At 39.2% G+C, this 20,306-nt stretch overlaps 1 protein-coding gene across 1 annotated transcript in view; it reads right to left on the bottom strand.

The window, feature by feature from the left end:
* Nucleotides 1–762: 762 nt before the first annotated feature.
* Nucleotides 763–20,306, bottom strand: part of LOC308535556 (transmembrane protease serine 11D-like) — a gene marked incomplete at both ends in the record, with an annotated part of 60,023 nt that continues 40,479 nt past the window's right edge. The window contains 5 exons of the mRNA XM_081114502.1: nt 763–924; nt 6,760–6,902; nt 8,121–8,380; nt 14,337–14,514; nt 18,143–18,181. Of these exons, the coding sequence (XP_080970628.1) occupies nt 763–924; nt 6,760–6,902; nt 8,121–8,380; nt 14,337–14,514; nt 18,143–18,181 (782 nt within the window). The remainder of the gene's footprint in view (nt 925–6,759; nt 6,903–8,120; nt 8,381–14,336; nt 14,515–18,142; nt 18,182–20,306) is intronic.

The raw sequence follows: 20,306 nt of genomic DNA, 5'->3' as shown, positions 1-20,306 counted from the left end.
GGAAGAAATAAAATCTCTTCTTCAGGTAGATCAAGAATATATTTAATAAAAGTTGTCTTAAAAATTATTTTTAATTTTTTCGGTCTTAGTTGAGAAGTGAATATTTTAGCTTTGATCTTAAATGCCTAAAATTCATTAGTAAGCTCTTATGGGAGCACTTCTAAAATGCGTAAAATTCATCAGTTAGCTCTTATGGGAGCATGTTCTTACAGGATAATTAAGACTGCTGGGGCACTGTACAATGACTTTATATATATTTAATTTTAAGACTTAACACCACCCATAAAATATTGAGTAAGCAGAAATTTCAAATAAATAGTCTCTTTTCTTGCCTCATGTTGTTCTTTCTGTCTTGAATGCTATTCCACCACTTCTTTTTGCACGTTTTGATACTCTGCCTAAGTATCAGCTTCAGTGAAACTTCTTAGAGAAGAGGCCTTTGATGCTGCAGATGTGTCTGGGCTCCTCTTATCTCTTCCTGAAGACCCAATTTCCTCACTACTAGCAGTTACCACAACTGTCATACATCTCTTACCTCTGCCTGGCATGCTGCCACAGTACTGTGCAATGTTCATATGGTTTTCTTGAGGAAAATATGAAATCCATAGTAATACAGAAAGATAAAATTGCTGGTGAAGCCATATTTATGTAAAGGGTATTAAACAGGGAGCTTGCAGTTTATTTTGAAGTTGAAAAGTAGTCGTAGAGTTTTAGACCGGCACACCCGCATACAGACTTTGCAACAGAGAGGCATTTATTGCACTAGATCCCAGTTTGCTCAGCTATCCAGTCCCGGTAGGCGGTCACGCGAGTGTACACTCCTGGCTTATCTGGCAGGCCACACTGTTCCCCCCAGCTCACTATCCCCACGAGGAACCAGAGCCGCCGTGTGTCCTGTTGTACCAGTGGGCCACCAGAGTCACCCTGAAGAAACAGAAACAGAGTAATTACTTCAGTGTGAAGACAACCCCAAAGCATTAAGGAGTTTATTTTATTTTTTAAAAAATATATTTTATTGATTTTTTTACAGAGAGGAAGGGAGAGGGATAAAGAGCTAGAAACATCCATGAGAGAGAAACATCCATCAGCTGCCTCCTGCACATCCCCCACTGGGGATGTGCCTGCAACCAAGGTACATGCCCTTGACCGGAATCGAACCTGGGACTCTTCAGTCCACAGGCCGACGTTCTAGCCACTGAGCCAAACCGGTCAGGGCAAGGAGTTTATTTTTTATGGTAGTGGAAGAAGTCATAGCCATTATGACAATACAGTTAGTCTGACATTACCTGGTAAGATATTTTACCAAGTCATGTGAAAATCACCAAACTTTTCCAAGCACACAGATTATTCCTTCAGCAAGTGTGAGAAGATGAGGACATTTCCCAGGCTCCTTCAGTTGCTTGGTTGACGCTGCTCAGCACAAGTTTTATCTCCCTTAGGAAGCCTTCCTGAACACTGGTGCCTTCCCTCCTCACTGTCAACCCTTCTGCCTTTGGGCTGGATTAATTTGTCACTGCCTGTGTTCCTATATCTCATGTGTATCTTTTTGAGCGCTTCATCATGGTTTTACACAAGCACATTCATGTGCCTGTTTGAACTTACTCCCACTGGGTCAGTTCCTCTCATTGTGGCAGCTGCACATCTCTGCAACCTTCCTTGCATTTTCATGATACTTCTTCATTGTCTGCTTTTCTGGTCATTCTGTAAAGTCCATCAGGGGAAGGGGCCTACCCTATTCCAGGCACTGCTGTATTCTATGCTTCTAGCCCATAGTAGATGCTAAGAAAACATTTCTTGAATGAGTTTTTAGAAGTCTCACTTATCTTTCTATCCCTAGTACTCTCCCTGAATGGTGTGATTAAAATTTTTTATTTTTTATCAGACATATGTCGTAGCAATATCTTTACTGATACAGCTCATAGGGCAATGGAAACTAAGGAGAAAATAAACAAATGGGACTACATTAAAATAAAAAGCTTTTTCATAGCAAAAGAAACCATCAACAAAACAAAACAACAAAAAAGCCCACTGCATGGGAGAACATATCTGCCAATGTTATATCTGATAAGGACCTATTCTCCAAAATTTATAGGGAGCTCATACATCTTAAAAGAAAGATAAACAATCCAATCAAAAAATGGGCAAAGGACTTAAATAGACACTTTTCAAAAGTGGTCATACAAAAGGCCGAGAGACATATGAAAATATGCTCTAAGTCACTAATTATCTGAGAGATGCAGTTAAAAACGACAATGAGGTACCATCTCACACCTGTCAGAATGGCTATCATCAACAAATTGACAAATGACAAGTGCTGGCGAGGATGTGGAGAAAAAGGAACCCTTATGCACTGATGGTGGGAATGCAGACTTGTGCAACCACTGTGGAAAACTGTATGCAGTTTCCTCAAAAAATTAAAAATGGAACTCCCATTTGATCCAGTAATCCCACTTCTAGGAATATATTCCAAGAACTCAGAAACACCAATCAGAAAGAACATATGCGCCCCTATGTTCACAGCAGCACAATTTATAATAGCTAAGATTTGGAAACAGCCTAAGCGCCCATCAGCAGATAAGTGGATTAAAACACTGTGGTACATCTACACAATGGAATACTACACTACTATAAAAAAGAAGGGACTTTTACCATTTACAACAGCATAGATGGTACTGGAGAGCATTATGCTAAGTGAAATAAGCCAGTTGGAGAAAGATAAATATCACATGATCTCACTCATTTGTGGAATTTAATGAACAAAAATAGAGCCAGAGACATAGAAGCATTGAACAGACCATCCAACTTCAGTGGGAAGGCAGGGGAGGTAGAGGGGGTGGGGTAAGAGGTCAATCAAAGGACTTGTATGCATGCATATAAGCATAACCAATGGATACAGACACTAAGGGCAGTGAGGGCATGTGCTAGGGGGTGGGAGTGGCTGGGGAGAGGTCAATGGGGGAAAAAGGAGACATATGTAATACTATATGTAATACTTAAAAAAAAAGAAAGGGGATTCCACTGTATGGGAGAACATATTTGGCACTGATACATCTGATAAGGGGTTAATCTACAGAATATATATTCTCATACAACTTACCAAAGGAAAACAAAAAATCAAATTCAAAAATGGGCAAAGACCTAAATAGACGCTTCTCCAAAGTGGACATACAGATGGCCAAGAGACATATGAAAAAATGCTCAACATCACTAATCATCAGAGAGAGACCTAAATTAAAACAATGAGATATCAACTCACACCTATCTAAATGTATACAATCAACAAATCAACAAATGACAAGTCCTGTGAGGGGGTGGAGAAAAGGGAAACCAAGTACACAGTTGATGGGAATGCAGACTGGTGTAGCCACTATGGAAAACAGCATGGAGTTTCCTCAAAAATTAAAACTGGAACTTCCATTTGACCCAGTGATCCCACTTCTAGGAATATGTCCTAAGAAACCTGAATCACTAATCAGAAAGAATATATGCATTCCCATGTTCATAGCAAGACTATTCATCATAGCTAAGATCTGGAAATAGCCCAAGTAGATGAGTGGTTAAAAAGGCTGTGGTACATCCTATATAATAAAAGGCTAATATGCAAATCAATCGTACAGCAGAACGACTGGTTGCTATGATGTGCAATGACCACCAGGGGGCAGATGCTCAATGCAGGAGCTGCCCCCTGGTGGTCAGTGTGCTCCCACAGGGGGAGCACTGTTCAGCCAGAAGCTGGACTCACTGCTGGTGAGCGCAGCCAAGGTGGCCGGAGCCTATCCTGCCACTGCAGCAGCACTAAGGATGTCTGTCTGACTGCCAGCTTAGGCCCGCTCCCACTGGGGAGTGGGCCTAAGCCATCAGTCAGATATCCCCTGAGGGCTCCCGGACTACAAGAGGGCACAGGCCAGGCTGAGGGACATCCCCCCCCCCCAAGTGCACAAATTTCGTGCACCAGGTGTTTAGTTTATAAAATAGAATACTATGGAGTTGTAAAAAAGAAGGATCTCCTTGCCTTTGAGAGAGCATGGTAAGACCTGGAAAGTATTATATTAAGTGAAATAAGCCAGTCAGAGAAAGACAAATACCATATGATCTCACTTAGATTTGGAATCTAATGAATAAAAGAAACTGAATAGGTCCAGGGACATGGAAGCATACAGCAAACTGATGATTCTCCGGGGAAAGGGGTTGAAGAGGAAAGAGATTAACCAAAGAACTTATATGCATATATACATAACCCATGGAGACAGACAATAGTGTGCTGAAGGCTTGGGGAGGGGGTGGGAGTAGGTTGGAGGGAGTTCAAGGGGAAAAATAGGGAAAATCTGTAATACTTTCAACAATAAAGATAAATATAAAAAATCCAATATTTTTATTTTTTATGAATAGGCAGAACGATATTTATATGGCAATGAATAAAATGCTCCTCATGAAATACCAGCCAATTATAATAATAAGCCAACCAACAAATATGTGCATATGCTTTCCAGTTGGGGAGACAAATTTAATAGGTCTTACATGCTGCATGATGGGGTAAATCTATGTTCTGGAGTTAGATAGCCAGTGTTTGAATTCTCCACTAACCAGCAACATGACCTTCGGTAAGCTATTTAATAGCTCCTTTTGCCTCAGTTTCCTCATCGGTAAATGTTTTTGAGTGTTTAAATGAGGTTAACATGTATAATGCCTGGCATATAGTTAGTACTAATAAAAATCAGCTATTATTACCGAGTGTGCTTCTAGAATAGTTTGCTATTCATTTGACTGACCTTGGTAGCTAGTGGTTCCATGCCTACTTAATTACTGGTCTAGATGGGAAGACGGGTTAATGTGTGAATCACCAGAGGCAATGCCTCTTTCAGATTATGCATCTGTGCTTCAGTTAACCAGTTCTCAGCACTTTTTTCACCATTGCCTTTTTGCTGCTTTTTCCACTCTTGTAAGACAATTTTCTGTGTAATGTCTTACCAAGAGTGCACAGGCAAATGTTAAACTAAGAAGGACATGTCATTTTTTCCCTGTATCTAGCCAGCTTCACTGTCTGATTATGCAGACATTTGAACTTGTGTTCTTTCTTCTAGACATTGCTTTGCTGAGTGCAAGGAACACATTGTGTTAGCAAGTGTCTGGTGCACAGAAACGAATATATTTTCTTTGAATGAATGAATGAACAGAAATGAAAAGGACATCATAAGCTCTTATGTAAAGTGCTATTTATTCTTGAGGCACGAACTGTCTGCATTATAGTATTTCAGCTGAAAATTAATGAGGCCTGGAGTAGAAGACACAGGAAAGTTTCAAGATGAGTTATGGCTTCAAGTAGGCTTGGCGGAAGAGCCGAATTTGTATATGCCGAAGGTAAAGGCCATCATGAGTAAAGCATGATAACATCCTTTTATACTCATGTGTGTCCCTAAGTCAGTGTGTATTAATGCTCTTAGTAGATCTGGAATTGTCAGTGCAGAGGTGTGTTGCTTATTAGATTAGTGAATTATCTGAAAAACTGCTATGAAAGTTGAGAATTTGTTGTTAACAAGGCTAGCAATAAAAAAGGAGCTGCTAAGGGAAGAATAAACGGTCTCTACCACAAAGTCATATCCACTTAAACTGGGGATAAAGGGCCATGAGTAATTAACAGTATCTTGAAAATAAATAAACAACACCCCTCACCTACACACAACTTGCAATCAATAAAAATGTTTCATTTTGGGGAAAATGTGCATGGGTTGGGTTCTTCACAAAAGTTATGTAAGAAGTTCTTCTTATTCACTTTTTAAAAACATGTGCACTAAATAAAAAAGTCAGTAATGTTTGAGGAAAGAATAAACCTAGTTTTTCTGCATACAGTTCCCAGGAAAACAGTATCAAATTCCTCAAGAAAACAGGTTGATTTTTCTTAATTCCAGTAATGTAGTTTCTGAAACCGAGAAGCTGTTGCTATTAATATATGGAATTGGATTTCTGATAAAATCTATGAAAAGATATAACCACATCAATGGTGTAGATAACTTAATTAAAATTTTTAGTATTAAAATATTATTGTAATGATTTTAAAGGGAGAATTTCATATTTATTGTTTGCATTTTTATACTTGTTAAAAATTATAGGCTAGATCTAAATTTTTTTCACATTTGTGCTGTTTTACAATTTGAGAGCTGTTATAACTCAAGTAATTAAGCTTTTAAAATAAATTTTCTATCTTCAAGGTGCTGATATTGAGGTGTTATTTAATCTTAAAATCAATTATTGTCCATGACTCTTAGATGAGTAATTAATTTACTTAAACCCTCATAGTGATTAAACAGTTGAGATTACAGTTATTAATGCCAGTGATCATGATCTAGGTTAATAACAATAAAAATAGCTGGTATTTCCTTGTTGCTTAGTATGTACCCTACAAATTTAATCTCCATCTACTCTTTAGTAGGACGTAAAAACATTAGATACTACTACTACTACTACTATTATTATCCTCATTTTATTGATAAAATAATTGGTTATAGAGTTCAAGGAATTCAAACTCAGGCCTGTCTGGTTCTTGAGCTTGGATTAACCACTCTGCAATCTGCCTTCTCAAAACTAGTATTTCATGACAAATCAACCTCATAACATAAATTTTATCTCTAAAATCTAGATCATACATTTTTTGAGGACCAGGACTGTGCATTACAATTTATCTCTTTGCCTATCACAGTATCACATGCTAGTAAGAACTTATAAACTTGAGTGAAATCATTGATAACATTGTCTTGAACTTACCCGGCATGCATCCACTCCACCTTGAGCCAGTCCAGCACATAGCATTGAAGACAAGACTGCTCCATCATAACTAGTTGGTGCATTACATACATTATTACTTATTATGTTGACCTGTCCTTGTTCTAGTTCTGGAACTGGGTTGCCTGTTAATTACAAATCAGAAAGAAAATAGACTCAAAATAAGTAAATAAATTGAAGAATCTACATTGAATATGGGAAGGAATAACTGTACTCCAAACTTTATCTCTTATTCAGAAAAGAAGGCTATTAAGATGTATTTAGGTGTCTCTTCTCAGTAAAGATACCCATGAGTAGAGAAAGATAACCTTTTTTACACAGATCAGTCTCTCTCTCTCTCTCTCTCTCTCTCTCTCTCTCTCTCTCTCTCTCTCTCTTCTCTCCTTTCGCTTTGTGATGCCACTTAGAATTTAAGAACAAAAAAATAAATCTGCCATCTTAAAATTGACGAATAGCATTTAAATTATCTACTGACTGACTTTGAATTGGAAAATTACGTGTCGAATAGCCTTTAATATAGCAACAAAAGAGAAACTAGTCTGTTTTCAAGACTAAAGAACTAATTTATTTTATATTGATGTTCCATCAAAAAACAATGCCATTTTTGTGATTCGCACAAATTTTTATATACTACACCAAATCACATTGGACCATCAGAACACAATAAAATATTTTCCTGGACAATTAAACCCAGCAAAATCTTTGTGTTATTCTGGAGAGACATCTACAACATGGGTAAATCCCATGAAAATTGTTAATGCTATCTTTCCACTCCTCAGCTGATGATACTCTTATTTTCCCCTTGGCCCTATTTGCTTCCTCATATTGCCCTCATATTTATTTCCATTTTATTCATTCAATAAATAAATCTGAGCAATATTTATGTATACCTAGAGTGTCTTGCGTGAGGCAGGATTTATTTCATCCCATGGCTATTAATACCTTAAAGGGTGTTAAAACCCTTAGATAATATCTAGCCAAATTCTCTTTTAAAAAATGTTATTTTATTTTTCTTCTTATAAGGGAGCCATTTGAGTAACATGGAGTCTCTGCGTCATTGAAAAATTCATGTATTTTCATCACTTTACCTTGTATTTCCCTATGAAGAACTCATGTTTCTTTATCACCTTATTTTACATTTTTCTGTGCATTTGGGAATTCTCCATAGTAGCTAGGGGCATTGCTTTGTTTTGCTGAGGGAACTCAGGAGTAACTACAGTTTAGACTGACCAGAATATAGTATGGCTATGTTTGTAGAATCCATCTTTCAGGTGTTCCCTAATTTAAAAAGATTATATAATAGCAAGTACCAGAAGATTTTTTATTTTTCCTGAGATACTTACTGTCATATGCTCGTGATCCCCATCCTGTTACATAAACAGTGGAACCAGGTAAAATATTCTGGGTAGCCTCTGGGAGACATACCGTATGGATATTTTTGGTAAAGGTGACACCTTCTACAAGCTTCACAACTGCAATATCATTTTCATGAGTTACAAAGTTATAATTGTTATGGGTCAAAATAGTATTTACTGCTTTTCTCATTACAGGAAATGCTGTGGAAATACCAAAGGTGGCAGTCCATCTACGAGGATCAGAGTAGCTAAAAAAAAGAAAGAAAGAAATCATGGATTTGAATAGGGAATTTAAAAGCATGTTAAATATTTGGATTTTGTGTTTTTTACCCTCACCACCATCTAGAAACTGTTTGGTCAACCCTCTTTGCTATATATTTCTGTATCACATAGCTAGCAGTTGAGTTGAACTCTTCACTGACACAATAAAGAAACATAGAAAGATTTTAGAAAATATATCTTAGGTTGGTGAAATCTCATTAAGGATATTCTGATACTTTGATATGCCTTCATTGATGTTTCTTTTTTCTACATCCTCCTATCAAAACAACTAAGAAGTCTGAAGGAATCTCTACTTTAGTTTTAACTCATTTCTTCCATCTGTATTTTTTCCTTGCCTTGCCTTTAGCCAAAAGCTCTATTTAAATAGTATTTATGAAAAGGGACTCCCATCTTTTATTAGTTAATGAATGATTTTTCTGTACTGTGAGGCTTGTTGAAGATTTCTGTGTACATGTGTACAATATGTGTGTGTGTATGGGGGGGGGCAGGTGAAACCATTCACTAATATAAAAAAAATCTAACGCATTATCTTGGTGATCTAGAAATTTGGATTTCATAGTGAAACTCCCAAAACACAGACCATAGGTTAATAATGGATGAATTTCATGGAATCAAAGTTAAGTATACTATTGATAAGTTTACTAGATGGATGAGAAACCATAAAAAATACTTGCAGTGTTTAATATCTAAAACTTTTGTAGAATATATAGAAAGAAATCTGTAAACCAATAATAAATGTGCAGAAAAACTGTTATAAAATGGGCAAAATATGTGAATAGAAAGTTCATGGAAGGGGAAGGTCAAACAGCTAGTAGATACATATGTAAAAGAATACTCAAACCCACTAGTAAGCTGAGAAATGGAAAATGTAACAATGAGCATCTAATGTATATTCATGAGGATGACAACAGTTTAAGAAGAGAATAACATGGTGTCGGTGAAGAGAAGTTCAAACTCTTTTGCATTTCTAGTAAAGATGTAAGCTTCTGGAAAGCATTTTAGTTTGTTTGGCAGACTACACATATACTTCTGGGTACATATTTCAGAGAAATTCTTGAAGGTTTGTAGAGAGGCAAAAATGAGGGTGTGTGTCTGTGTGTGTGTGTGTGTGTGAAGTTGGAGCAACCTGCTTGAATAAAGGTATATGGTGGAGTTTATGGTGGACCAGATTAAAATTCCCAGGATTGAGCCCCCAAAATAAGGAATAATATGAACACAATGCTATTTATATAAATGAAGGGCACACACACACACACACACACACACACACACACACACACACACACCCTATACATTTTGTAGGTAATTGTATATTTGAAGACATATGTAAAATATCAGTGTGAGGCCTATGGGGGCAGTGGAAGTAGGATCCACATATAAAAGGAGAAAAATAAAATGAGAGAAAGATCTTGTACAGAGTGATGAAAATAAGGATCTATAAATTGTAGGGTTAACTCAATGTGCTCCTAAAGTTGAATAAAAACAAAATGTAGTCTGGCTGGAGTGGCTCAGTTGGCTGGGCAGCATTCTGTGCAATGAAAGGTTGGCGGTTCTATTCCCAGCCAGAGCACATACCTGGGTTGCAGGTTTGGTCCCAGGTTGGGCACATATGGAAAGCAGCAAATTGGAAGGCAACCAATCGATGTTTCTCACTCTCTCCCTCTCTCTCTAAAATAAATAAAAATATGTTTTTAAAATGAAACCAAATAATAATTTAATGGTTTTGTGGAGGTTAGATATTGACAGTGGAATTGATACAGAAAATAAAACCTATATATCCAGGAAATACTTTTATAAGTCACAGTAGCTTGTATAAAGTAAATACTAGTTAAAAATTCTAAAGAAAAAATATTTCACAAGCAAATACATGATTATTTTACATTGAACTTCATTTAATCGGGGTCTTTCAGTGAAGATTCTAAAATATATTCTTTGTGTATTTCTTCCCTCTTCGCCTCCTTGCTTCCCTGTCTCCATTTCTTCCTTTATTTTTTTTCTTCCAGCAAATGGATAAGATCATGGTTTGAGAACCAGTAAGATTTAGATTTGAATCTTGGCTATGCCACATATTAGCAATATTATTTAGGGCAAGTTACTTACACTCTTTTTTTTAAAAAAAAATATTTTATTGATTTTCTACAGAGAGGAAGAGAGAGGGATAGAGAGTTGGAAACATCGATGAGAGGGAAACATTGATCAGCTGCCTCCTGCACACCCCCTACTGGGGATGTGCCCGCAACCAAGGTTGACTGGAATCGAACCTGAGACCCCTCAGTCTGCCGGCCAATGCTCTATCCACTGAGCCAAACCGGTTAAGGCTACTCACACTCTTTAATTCTCAGTTTATTTAATGCATAAAATGTGATAGATGATTTCCTCTCACACAATTTTAAGCATTAATTCAGACAAGTAAACTATGTCAAGCATAGTGCTTGGCACAAAGTAAATACTCATTGAAGGTAACTATTCTTTTCACTAGTTATAATTCAGCAAGCCATTACTAAGTATCTCCTTTGTATAATGAATAGTATGACTCTCTGAGAATAAGAATATACATAATTATGGGTGGAGTCCTCATGTACATGTCTCTCCTAGTTGTTCCAGATGGGTAGGTGGCTGTGGCCTCATCTTCTGAAGCAGTGAGCTGCTGCTAGGATCCATGTGTTACTGAGCAGCTCTACACAGTAATGAAGGAGGAGCCTAACAGAGATCATTATAAATCACAGGCACAACTGTTAAAGGTTAATAAGCATATTTTTGTGAGAAGAAGGTAGGAGAAGGAAAGGAGCATCAGGAAAAACCTCATAGAGGAGGTAACAATTCAAGACTCCTTTCTATGAGGGCCTCATCACTTCTATGTCCCTTGACATAAGATTGGTCCTGCCCCAAACAAATCCTCATTAATGGGTTCTCAGTGACAATCAGGGCTACAGGGAGATGCCAATACAAGGTTCATGTAGTTTGCCAGCTCTCAGGGATAAGTCAGGGTAGTGAATGGAAGGATTTGGGGAGACAAACTTCCCCAAATGTTCCAAGCCTTTAAAATCATGGAATTCTTTGGTTATTATTGGTGATATTTATAACTGTGGCTTTCATTATAATTGTGGCTTTCATTTATAACTGTGGCCTTTACTTAGCTTTTGGTGGTCGGATCTGAATACAGCTTAGAACCCTGCACTCTTTCTATCTCATTCTTGATTACTCTAAGTGCGTGTTGCTAAGTCCAGGTATTTGCATTTCTGTTTCCTAAACTGAGGGGTGATCAAAATAAATTAATGCCATTCCTTTTAGGTGGCAATGAAGACTGAAATGTTTTTGTTAATTTTGTTGCTTGTATTTTCTGATATATAGCAATAAATGTGCTGATCTAAATCAGAAATTTGGTTACTCCTGATATCAGAAAGTTCTGCTATCAGAAATTTAAAATGTATTCATTCTGTAAAAAATATTTTGAGTCATAATATAGTTATAAGAAAATTTCAGAATAATATGGGGTTTCCTAAAACATTTGTTCAGAATACATGTACTAATCTCTTTAAATGTTACTCCCTCTTAACTTAATAAACACTTTTGAAACAGGCATTGTAGTATGAGGCAGTACCATCAAATCTGTAAAGGACTTCTTAAATTAGTGAAGGTTTTATAGAATTCCAATAGACATGGATTTTGGAAGGAATTAACATTTCAAAGAGAATAATCAGATTGAGCAAATGCTTTGAAGTGGGAAAATGTAAGCAGAGTCCAGGGGCAGAGAGTAAGGTAATCTGGTTGGTGCTTAAGACTTGTGCTTTGAGAAATAAACCTGAATTGCTAAAATTGGAGTGCTTTGGGCGTGTGGTAAGGAGGATGGATTTGAGACAGGTGTTATTGAAAGAGTTTGAGAAGAGAATAGATATAGTCAGAGACACATGAGCTCAGAACATCCTCACTTTCTAAGTGAACTTTTTGAGTTTAGTTCTTTCACAGTATTTGCCTTTAGGATACCCTACTGATAAGGTAGGTCTGAACCTGGCAGGTTTTAGTCACAAAAAAGTCTAAAGATCTTCTATTATGAGCAGTAGGGCCTTTTCTTTATGACAATAGAATAAGTTTATGTATCTTACTATAGTTTATTACTCTAATTATGTTAACAACTAGGGGCCCAGTGCACGAAGATTCGTGCACTGAGGGAGGGGTGGGGGAGTTGAGGGGGGTCCCTCAGCCCAACCTGCACCCTCTCCAATCTGGGAGCCCTCAGGGGAGCCCTCTCCAATCCAGGAGTTTCTGTCTGTCTTTGCAATCATATGAGCGAATTGTCTGAGACCCCCAATCCAGTTTGGTTTGTTGCTCACAGAATAATAGAGGTTTTTGTTTTTTCTTTGCTCCATTGGTGGAGATTTCCTGGAAGTTTTAGGATATCTTCCCTTTAATTTTTCCTAGACACTCTGATTTTACTTATGTCTCTCACCTTTGCTTTCCCTCCATCCCCAATTACAACAGCAACTTGCTCCAGGCTCACTTTGCTCTAGTGCAGTGGTTCTCAACCTTCTGGTCCTTTAAATACAGTTCCTCATGTTGTGACCCAACAATAAAATTATTTTCGTTGCTACTTCATAACTGTAATGTTGCTACTGTGATGCATCGTAATGTAAATATCTGATATGCAGGATGGTCTTAGGGGACCCTTGTGAAAGGGTCATTCAACCGCCAAAGGGGTCGCGACCCAGAGGTTGAGAACTGCTGCTCTAGTGTCTAGGACAGGGGTGGGCAAACTTTTTGACTTGAGGGCCACAATGGGTTCTTAAACTGGACCGTAGGGCCAGAACAAAAGCATGGATGGAGTGTTTGTATGAACTAACATAAATTCAAAGTAAACATCATTACATAAAAGGGTACGGTCTTTTTTTTTTTAAGTTTTATTCATTTCAAACAGGCCGGATCTGGCCCGCAGGCTGTAGTTTGCCCACGGCTGGTCTAGGAGATCCGTCTGCTACCAGAACTATGATTCCCAGCATTCCTGGTGCTCCCGCGCTCTGGGTGTTCCCCGACTGAGGGATCTACATCCCCCCAAGCCACCGGCTCTCCAGTGACTGAGGGAGCCACGTCCCCCGAAGCTGCCAGCTCTTCTACTTTGCTCTATGTATGCAAATTACCTGCCATCTTTGTTGGGTTAATTTGCATACTCACGCCTCATTGGATGGTGGGCGTGGCTGGTGGGCGTGGCTCGAGCATAGCGGAGGGATGGTTAATTTGCATGTTTATCTTTTATTATATAGGATAACCTGTATTCACATCAATAAAGAATTCTCTATAAATTGTTTAAACTAATTTATTTATGTTACTCCAAGTAATTGGTCATTACTTTTGTGTTAGAACTTAGACTCCCTTGAGGAAGGGGCAGTGTTTGTTTAATTAGTCTCTAAAATAGATAACACTGTTAATGGCATAGGCAGTTTGAGATCAGCCATCAGTCTGTTGATTAGCTTACATGATATAATGTGCAATATTTTTGCAGAAAACTATTGTGCTATCATTTAACATGTTTGCATTAGCATATTTAATTCTGCCAATAAAACTAAGACATAGATAACAGTATGTCCCTATTTGCCCTAATTTGAAAAAATAAATAAATAAAAACGAGGCTTGTGGAGGTTCGATAAATTTCCTAACTTTTGCAGCTAAGATTTAAATTAAACATTCTGACATATAAATCTTTGCTGTTTACCATGGTGATATACAATTACCTGAAATACAGGAATAAATTAGCTAGCTGAAGGTGAAAAAATATTTTTGCTATCATGAATAGGAAGAAAATACTCAATATTTTTGCATTGAATTATTTCTGACTCAATCTAATCATGTTTAGTCCTTAGGGTATGGGTGGAGTCCTCATGTATATGCCTCTCCTAGTTGTTCCAGATGTATAGGTAGCTGTGCACTCACCTTCTGAAGCAGTGAGCTGCTGTCAGGATCCATGTCTTACTGATCAGGACGCCGCCACAGTGATGCACGCCATTCAGCTGTAGACTGACTTGCCATGGCCAGTCTCCTTCCCCAGCCTTTGTGCCTCCCACGACTCTCTCTTCAGACAATGATATTAGGTTTGGATGGGCCCCGCATTCTAATGAGAAAAGGGCATTAGTGTTCTGGGAATATCATGATTCATTTACTTTTGGGAGATGTTGCAAGAGTTCATCATTTATGACTTTTATGTATTCTGTCTTTTATGTATTCTTTCCCAGGAAATGCTAGCCCTTCTAAAAGCATGATCAATATGCTATATTTTTAGGATACTTATGTGACTACTGTTGCCTCTAAACTGAATTTTAGAGAACATTTCTGAACTTAATTGATGTGTCACTTCAAATTCTGGAACAGCTTCAGAGTTCTCTGGAATTCCTCATGAGCTGGGGTTGGTCATGATAGGTCACTGTTGGGTTCACCAGGAAATTTCCATCTTCTTTGTAGCCTCACTACTCAGACTATTGTCTGTGACCTGCAATATGGGTATCCCTGGGAGCTATTAAAAATGTTGATGCTGTATGGAAACAACCTAAGTGTTTGTCCGTGGATGAATGGATCAAGAAAATGTAGCATGCGCGTGTGCACGTGCACGCACGCACACACACACAATGGAATAATGGTATAATATTTAATATTTAATATTTAGCCTTAAAAAGAAAAACATCCTGTCATTTGCAACAATATTAATGAACCTTGTATGTGTTGTATTAACTGCAATGAGCCAGACAAAAACAACTACTGCATGGTATATATTGAACCCTATATAATAAAAGAGAAACATGCAAATTAACTGTCCCTCCGCTATGCTCAAGCCATGCGCACAAGCCACATCCACAAGTCAATCAGAAGCAAGTATGCAAATTAACCCAAATAAGATGGTGGTGGCCCCAGAGCTGGAGTGAGCAGGAGGCTTGGGTTGCCTCCGGTGATGGAGGAAGCCAAGCTTCCCATCTACCCTGGCTGGCCTTCAGCTCCACTCAAGGCTATAAAGTTTTAATTATAGAAAATAAATAAATCCCAGATACCTGCTTCCAGCCAGCAATGGCCTCCACTCAAGGAGGGGCTGGGAGCCTGGGTTGCCGGACCTGGGCTCTGCTCAAGGCTACAAAGTTTCAATTATAGAAGATAAATAAATCCCAGGAAAAAAATGAGAGTCTGGGAGCTTGGGTCATTGAAGGGAGTGGCCAGCCTGAAAATGGCCATCAGCTCCTCACCCAGGCTGGCCAGGCACCCCAGTGGAACCCCCACCCTGATCCGGGACACCCTGCAGGGCAAACCAGCTGGCCCCCACCTGTGCACGATGCCTCTATCCTACATAATAAAAGGGTAATATGCAAATTGACCCTAACGACAGAACAACTGGGAATGACTAGTCACTATGACACACACTGACCACAAGGGAGTAGATGCCAGGGCGCTGCGGGTGGCCGGGGCACGGTCGGCGGCAGGGACATGGGGGTGGTGGCGGGCAGCAGGAGGTGGGCAGGCAGAATAGGCCCTTGATGTCAGGGAGGGGCGGGACCTGAGCACTTGGCGCAGAGGGATAGGACAGGCTCCATGGGAGGGAACAGAGCGGAGCTGCACTCACACTCAGCCTCGGACTTCAGTTACCTGGTGTGTCAAGTGACCCTCCCTGCCTTCTTTGTGTTGCAAGGTTCAGCTCAAAAGATTGAGAGCCTCCAGGGTGGTTGGGAAGGCAGTTGTGGGGGGTCGGGGGTGAGGCCAGTGGGCGAGTGGATTGGCTGGAGGTGGGGCAGCAGGGCTCCCGGATTGGCTGGATTTGACAGGGTGGGGCTAACCTTTGAGAGGTGCAAGGGGGAGTGTAAGGGAGTGTGCATTTGTGTGTGCCACCGGCCTGCCGGCTTTACTCTTGCACGGTGACTGTGATGGTGGCTGCGGTTACTACCCGAGCCCAGACAGAGCAGAAGGACATCCTGGCATCCTGATACCAGATTGTGTGGCCTGCGGGTCATGGCCAAAGGGGAGGGCGCCGGAAGTGGGTCCACAATGGGGCTGCTGCCTACAAGCATCCTCCAAGCGGGTGAACACCAGGCCCAGGGAAGGTGAGAACCTAGCATCCGGTGGAGGTCAAGGGGCGGTAGAGTCCGCGGAGCATGCGAGGTGTCGGGGGGGTGGACATGGCCATGATGGCAGGCTAGGCCTAGGGGACCCTACACAGGCACGATTTAATCGTGCACTGGACCTTTAGTAAACAAATAAAAATCTTAAGAGAGCCCATGATCACTGCAATGGCCAAAGCTGAAGTGGGCTGGGGTTGGCCAGTCACTCAGTTCCTCTCAATTCCCATTTGCATGATTTACTTCCTCTGGTTTATTACTAAGAAATTAGAGGTAAATCACCACCACCAATTTCTATTGCTGGATCAGCTCTAAGGTAGTGATACTGCTTCAATATGACAACCATCCAAAGACTTTTCTTTTTTTTCTTTTTTGTAATAGACTTCTCAGATAGAAAAGGTCTAGACTTCTATTAAGAATATACACGGACTGCGGACTGAAGGGTCACAGGTTCGATTCTGGTCAAGGGCATGTACCTTGGTTGTGGGCACAACCCCGGTGGGGAGTGTGCAGGAGGCAGCTGATCGATGTTTCTCTCTCATCGATGTTTCTAACTCTCTAGCCCTCTCCCTTCCTCTCTGTAAAAAATCAATAAAATATACATATTTTAAAAAAGGAATATACATGGAGCCCTAGCTGGTTTGGCTCAGTGCATAGAGCGTCAGCCTGCAGACTGAAAGGTCCCAGGTTTGATTCGGGTCAAGGACACATGCCTGGAGTTGTGGGCTCGGTCCCCAGTAGGGGGCGTGCAGGAGGCAGCCGATCAATGATTCTCTCTCATCATTGATGTTTCTATCTCTCCCTCTCCCTGTCTCTCTGAAATCAATATATATATATATATATATATATATATATATATATATATATATATTTTAAAGAATATACATGGAACATATATTCCTTTGTTGTACCGCCAACCAAATCCTCTAGAAATTTACTTAAGCACATTTTCACTAAAATGAAGAAGCATGCATTAAATATATAATAAAGTTGAACAACACCCATAGAGTAGCATTATCTTATAACATCATTTAAGTACCTGAAATAGGCCAGCTATTGAGGTATATTAAATTACTTTCTGTCTACATTTTATCATCAGAAAACTGCTGTTTTCTAGTGATTATATTTCAGCTATCCTAGCCAGAGAGTATACAGAATGACAGTGGAAAGTAGTGACTTGTCCTTTAGGTTATCAACATAAAACTGGCAGCACATTTTATAATTTTAAAAAATTTATACTTTATAATTAACATAATTCCACAACAAAGCACACTATTCTGGTAGTTAGGAGAAGCCATATAAACGATATCACCCAACATAAATTACAATTCTACAGAAATGCCACCATAGGGCCAGGGCAGGAAAAGCTTCCCAAAGCTGCCAAGAAATTTTTCAAGAGGCTACACTTGTTACAGATTGGGAGGAATGCCACTGCTACGGCTTCTTTCCTCAAGGAGGGCAAACCTGAATAGCACTGTATCGCCAATGGAATCAGCAGTGTCTTATCTCAACAACATCCCACGTGAGTGAACTAAGAATAAAGGTATCACCTCAATAGACGCTGCCTTGGCAAAGGGCACAACTGACTTGACCACTTACTCTATATATTCTGGTAAATCATATTTACAGAATAATTTTAAAAGTTACCTTGATTGAACATATTTACTGCTTCCTGGTCATCAATAGCTGGTGTCAAAAAACAAAAAGACTGAGATTAGTACATTAAGGACTGTGTGTAATTTTATTGTAATTTCTTAAAGGGTAGCCCTCAGACACCCATAGTCAGAAACACTTGGACAGCTGCTAAAATACAGATTCCTCGGCTCCTCATTTAGTAATGACATCACTTCCACCAATGGCTAGACATCTGAAATGGCCTTTTAACTATTTCTTTCTTGTAATTTTCACATCTTATTGGTTTCCACATTTTGTACCTTCTAGCTTCTAATTTTCCTTTGAATTAGCCCCATTCTCTCCATCCCTTTGGCTATTGCATTAGTTCATGCTTTCGTCATTTGACACCGATACTCTTAAAATAACCTTCAAACTGGGTTCCTTTGCACTTTGCATGCATCCATCTCTATTTTACCACACTGATTTTTCTAAAAATGTATATCAGGTCATATTCTTCTCTGATTGAAATCAGCTTCATATTTCCTATAAGCTAAATCTAAACTCAGATGTGCTAATCATGCTCTCTAAAATAAATCTGTGCAAATTTATTGGCTGCCAGTAGTTACACAGGGCTTTGGTATCTCATCTGCTGTGTGTCAGAGGAGCTAAAAAATCCTTTTTAGAGGCAACAAAAATAAAAAGAGCTGACCATTGCTTTTCCTCCTTAGAATAAGAGAGAGTTGACTTCAAATCCTGACGCCCCTACATGTTGACTCAATTATCTAGCTTTTCTGAGTGTTAACAATAAAAATGTAAGATAGGATTATTGTGAGGATTAAACAAACTGTAGTGTCTGAGTGTCAGCCAGTCAGAAAGGACATGACCAGCCATGGAACTGGAGCAGTGTCTTGGAGGTCTGTTCTGTGCCAAGGATTAACTCTTTACTTGCTGGCAGAGGAAATGGGAGTCCAAGGTAGGACTGGGAGGGCTTGGAGGAGCTGGGGAGAAAACTTTGTGGTCCTGGTGCAATGATTGTTTACCAACAGATTTAAAATTGCTTTCCTCTTTGTTGGTAAAATCCAGATTAAATAGCAGTCCAGTGTGGGAGCCACCAAAATCCTTTAATCTTGAATTTATTGTGAGAGAATCATGGTTTATTAAACGTGTTTTAAGACAAAGTTGGAGGAGTGCCCTTCAATTTTATGCATGTACTAAGTAATTCCTTTCCTTTAGTCATGCAACAAATATTAATGGAGTATCTGTTATACTAGATGCTGAGTAGGATCAACAAGGCAGACTAGTTCTTGCCTTTAGTAAACTTACAGAAGAGGATGAAGATAAACAGTACAAAAATCACATAAATAATTTCGTGGTTTCCTTTGAGATAAATACTGTGAAGGTAAATGAAAGAGTCTGTGACAAGGGTAGGTAGTTGAATAACGGAAGTTAGAAAAGGTTTACATTAGAAAGTAATAATTCTGATGAAAACTGACAGATGCTCAGGGGTGATCTAGGGAGTATTATAACAAATGGGAGCAATGCGTGCAAAGGCCCTGAAGCAGGAAGAGAGGAGCCTGGCAGTTGGGGAAAATGAAAGTGTGGCCAGAATGAGGATGAGAGTGGTATAATACGAGGCTGGAGGGGTAAGTATGAACCAAATCATGCAGGGCTTTAGATGAAGTGGCTATATCCTTTATTGTCCAAACCAGGACATTTAGGGGGCAATAATTATCATGGTTCTTGGAATAACTGGCATGAACTGAGACTGTCCTGGGCAAACCAGAAAATATGGTATTCCACTTAAAGGTGTGTGTGTGTGTGTGTGTGTTTTGTGGGAAGCTGTGGGTGGCTTGTAAGCAAAATCATTTGTATTGTAAAACATTTCCTTAATGAATTTGTAGAAAATAGATTGGAAGGGGCCAAGAAAAATATATCAGGAGAGCAGTATGAAGGCTGGTGCAAAAGTTCAAATGAGAGATGATGTTGGCTTGAACTAGAGAGGTAGCAATTGGGATGAAGAAAACAGACATAGATTCAAGAAAGGCAGAAGTAGAGATAATTTTCAGAAAGAATATAAAGACATCGCTAAATTTCCTAATTTCCTTCTTTATTCTACAAGTATTTACTAGAAATCTTACAGCTGCGTGCTCTGTTCTGAGTGGGGTCATTAAATGGGTCTCTGACTTTGAGAAGCTAT

Source organism: Myotis nattereri, assembly GCF_964212035.1.
Source record: "Myotis nattereri genome assembly, chromosome: 1".
NCBI lineage: Eukaryota > Metazoa > Chordata > Mammalia > Chiroptera > Vespertilionidae > Myotis > Myotis nattereri.
This window is presented reverse-complemented; position numbering and strand designations above follow the sequence as displayed.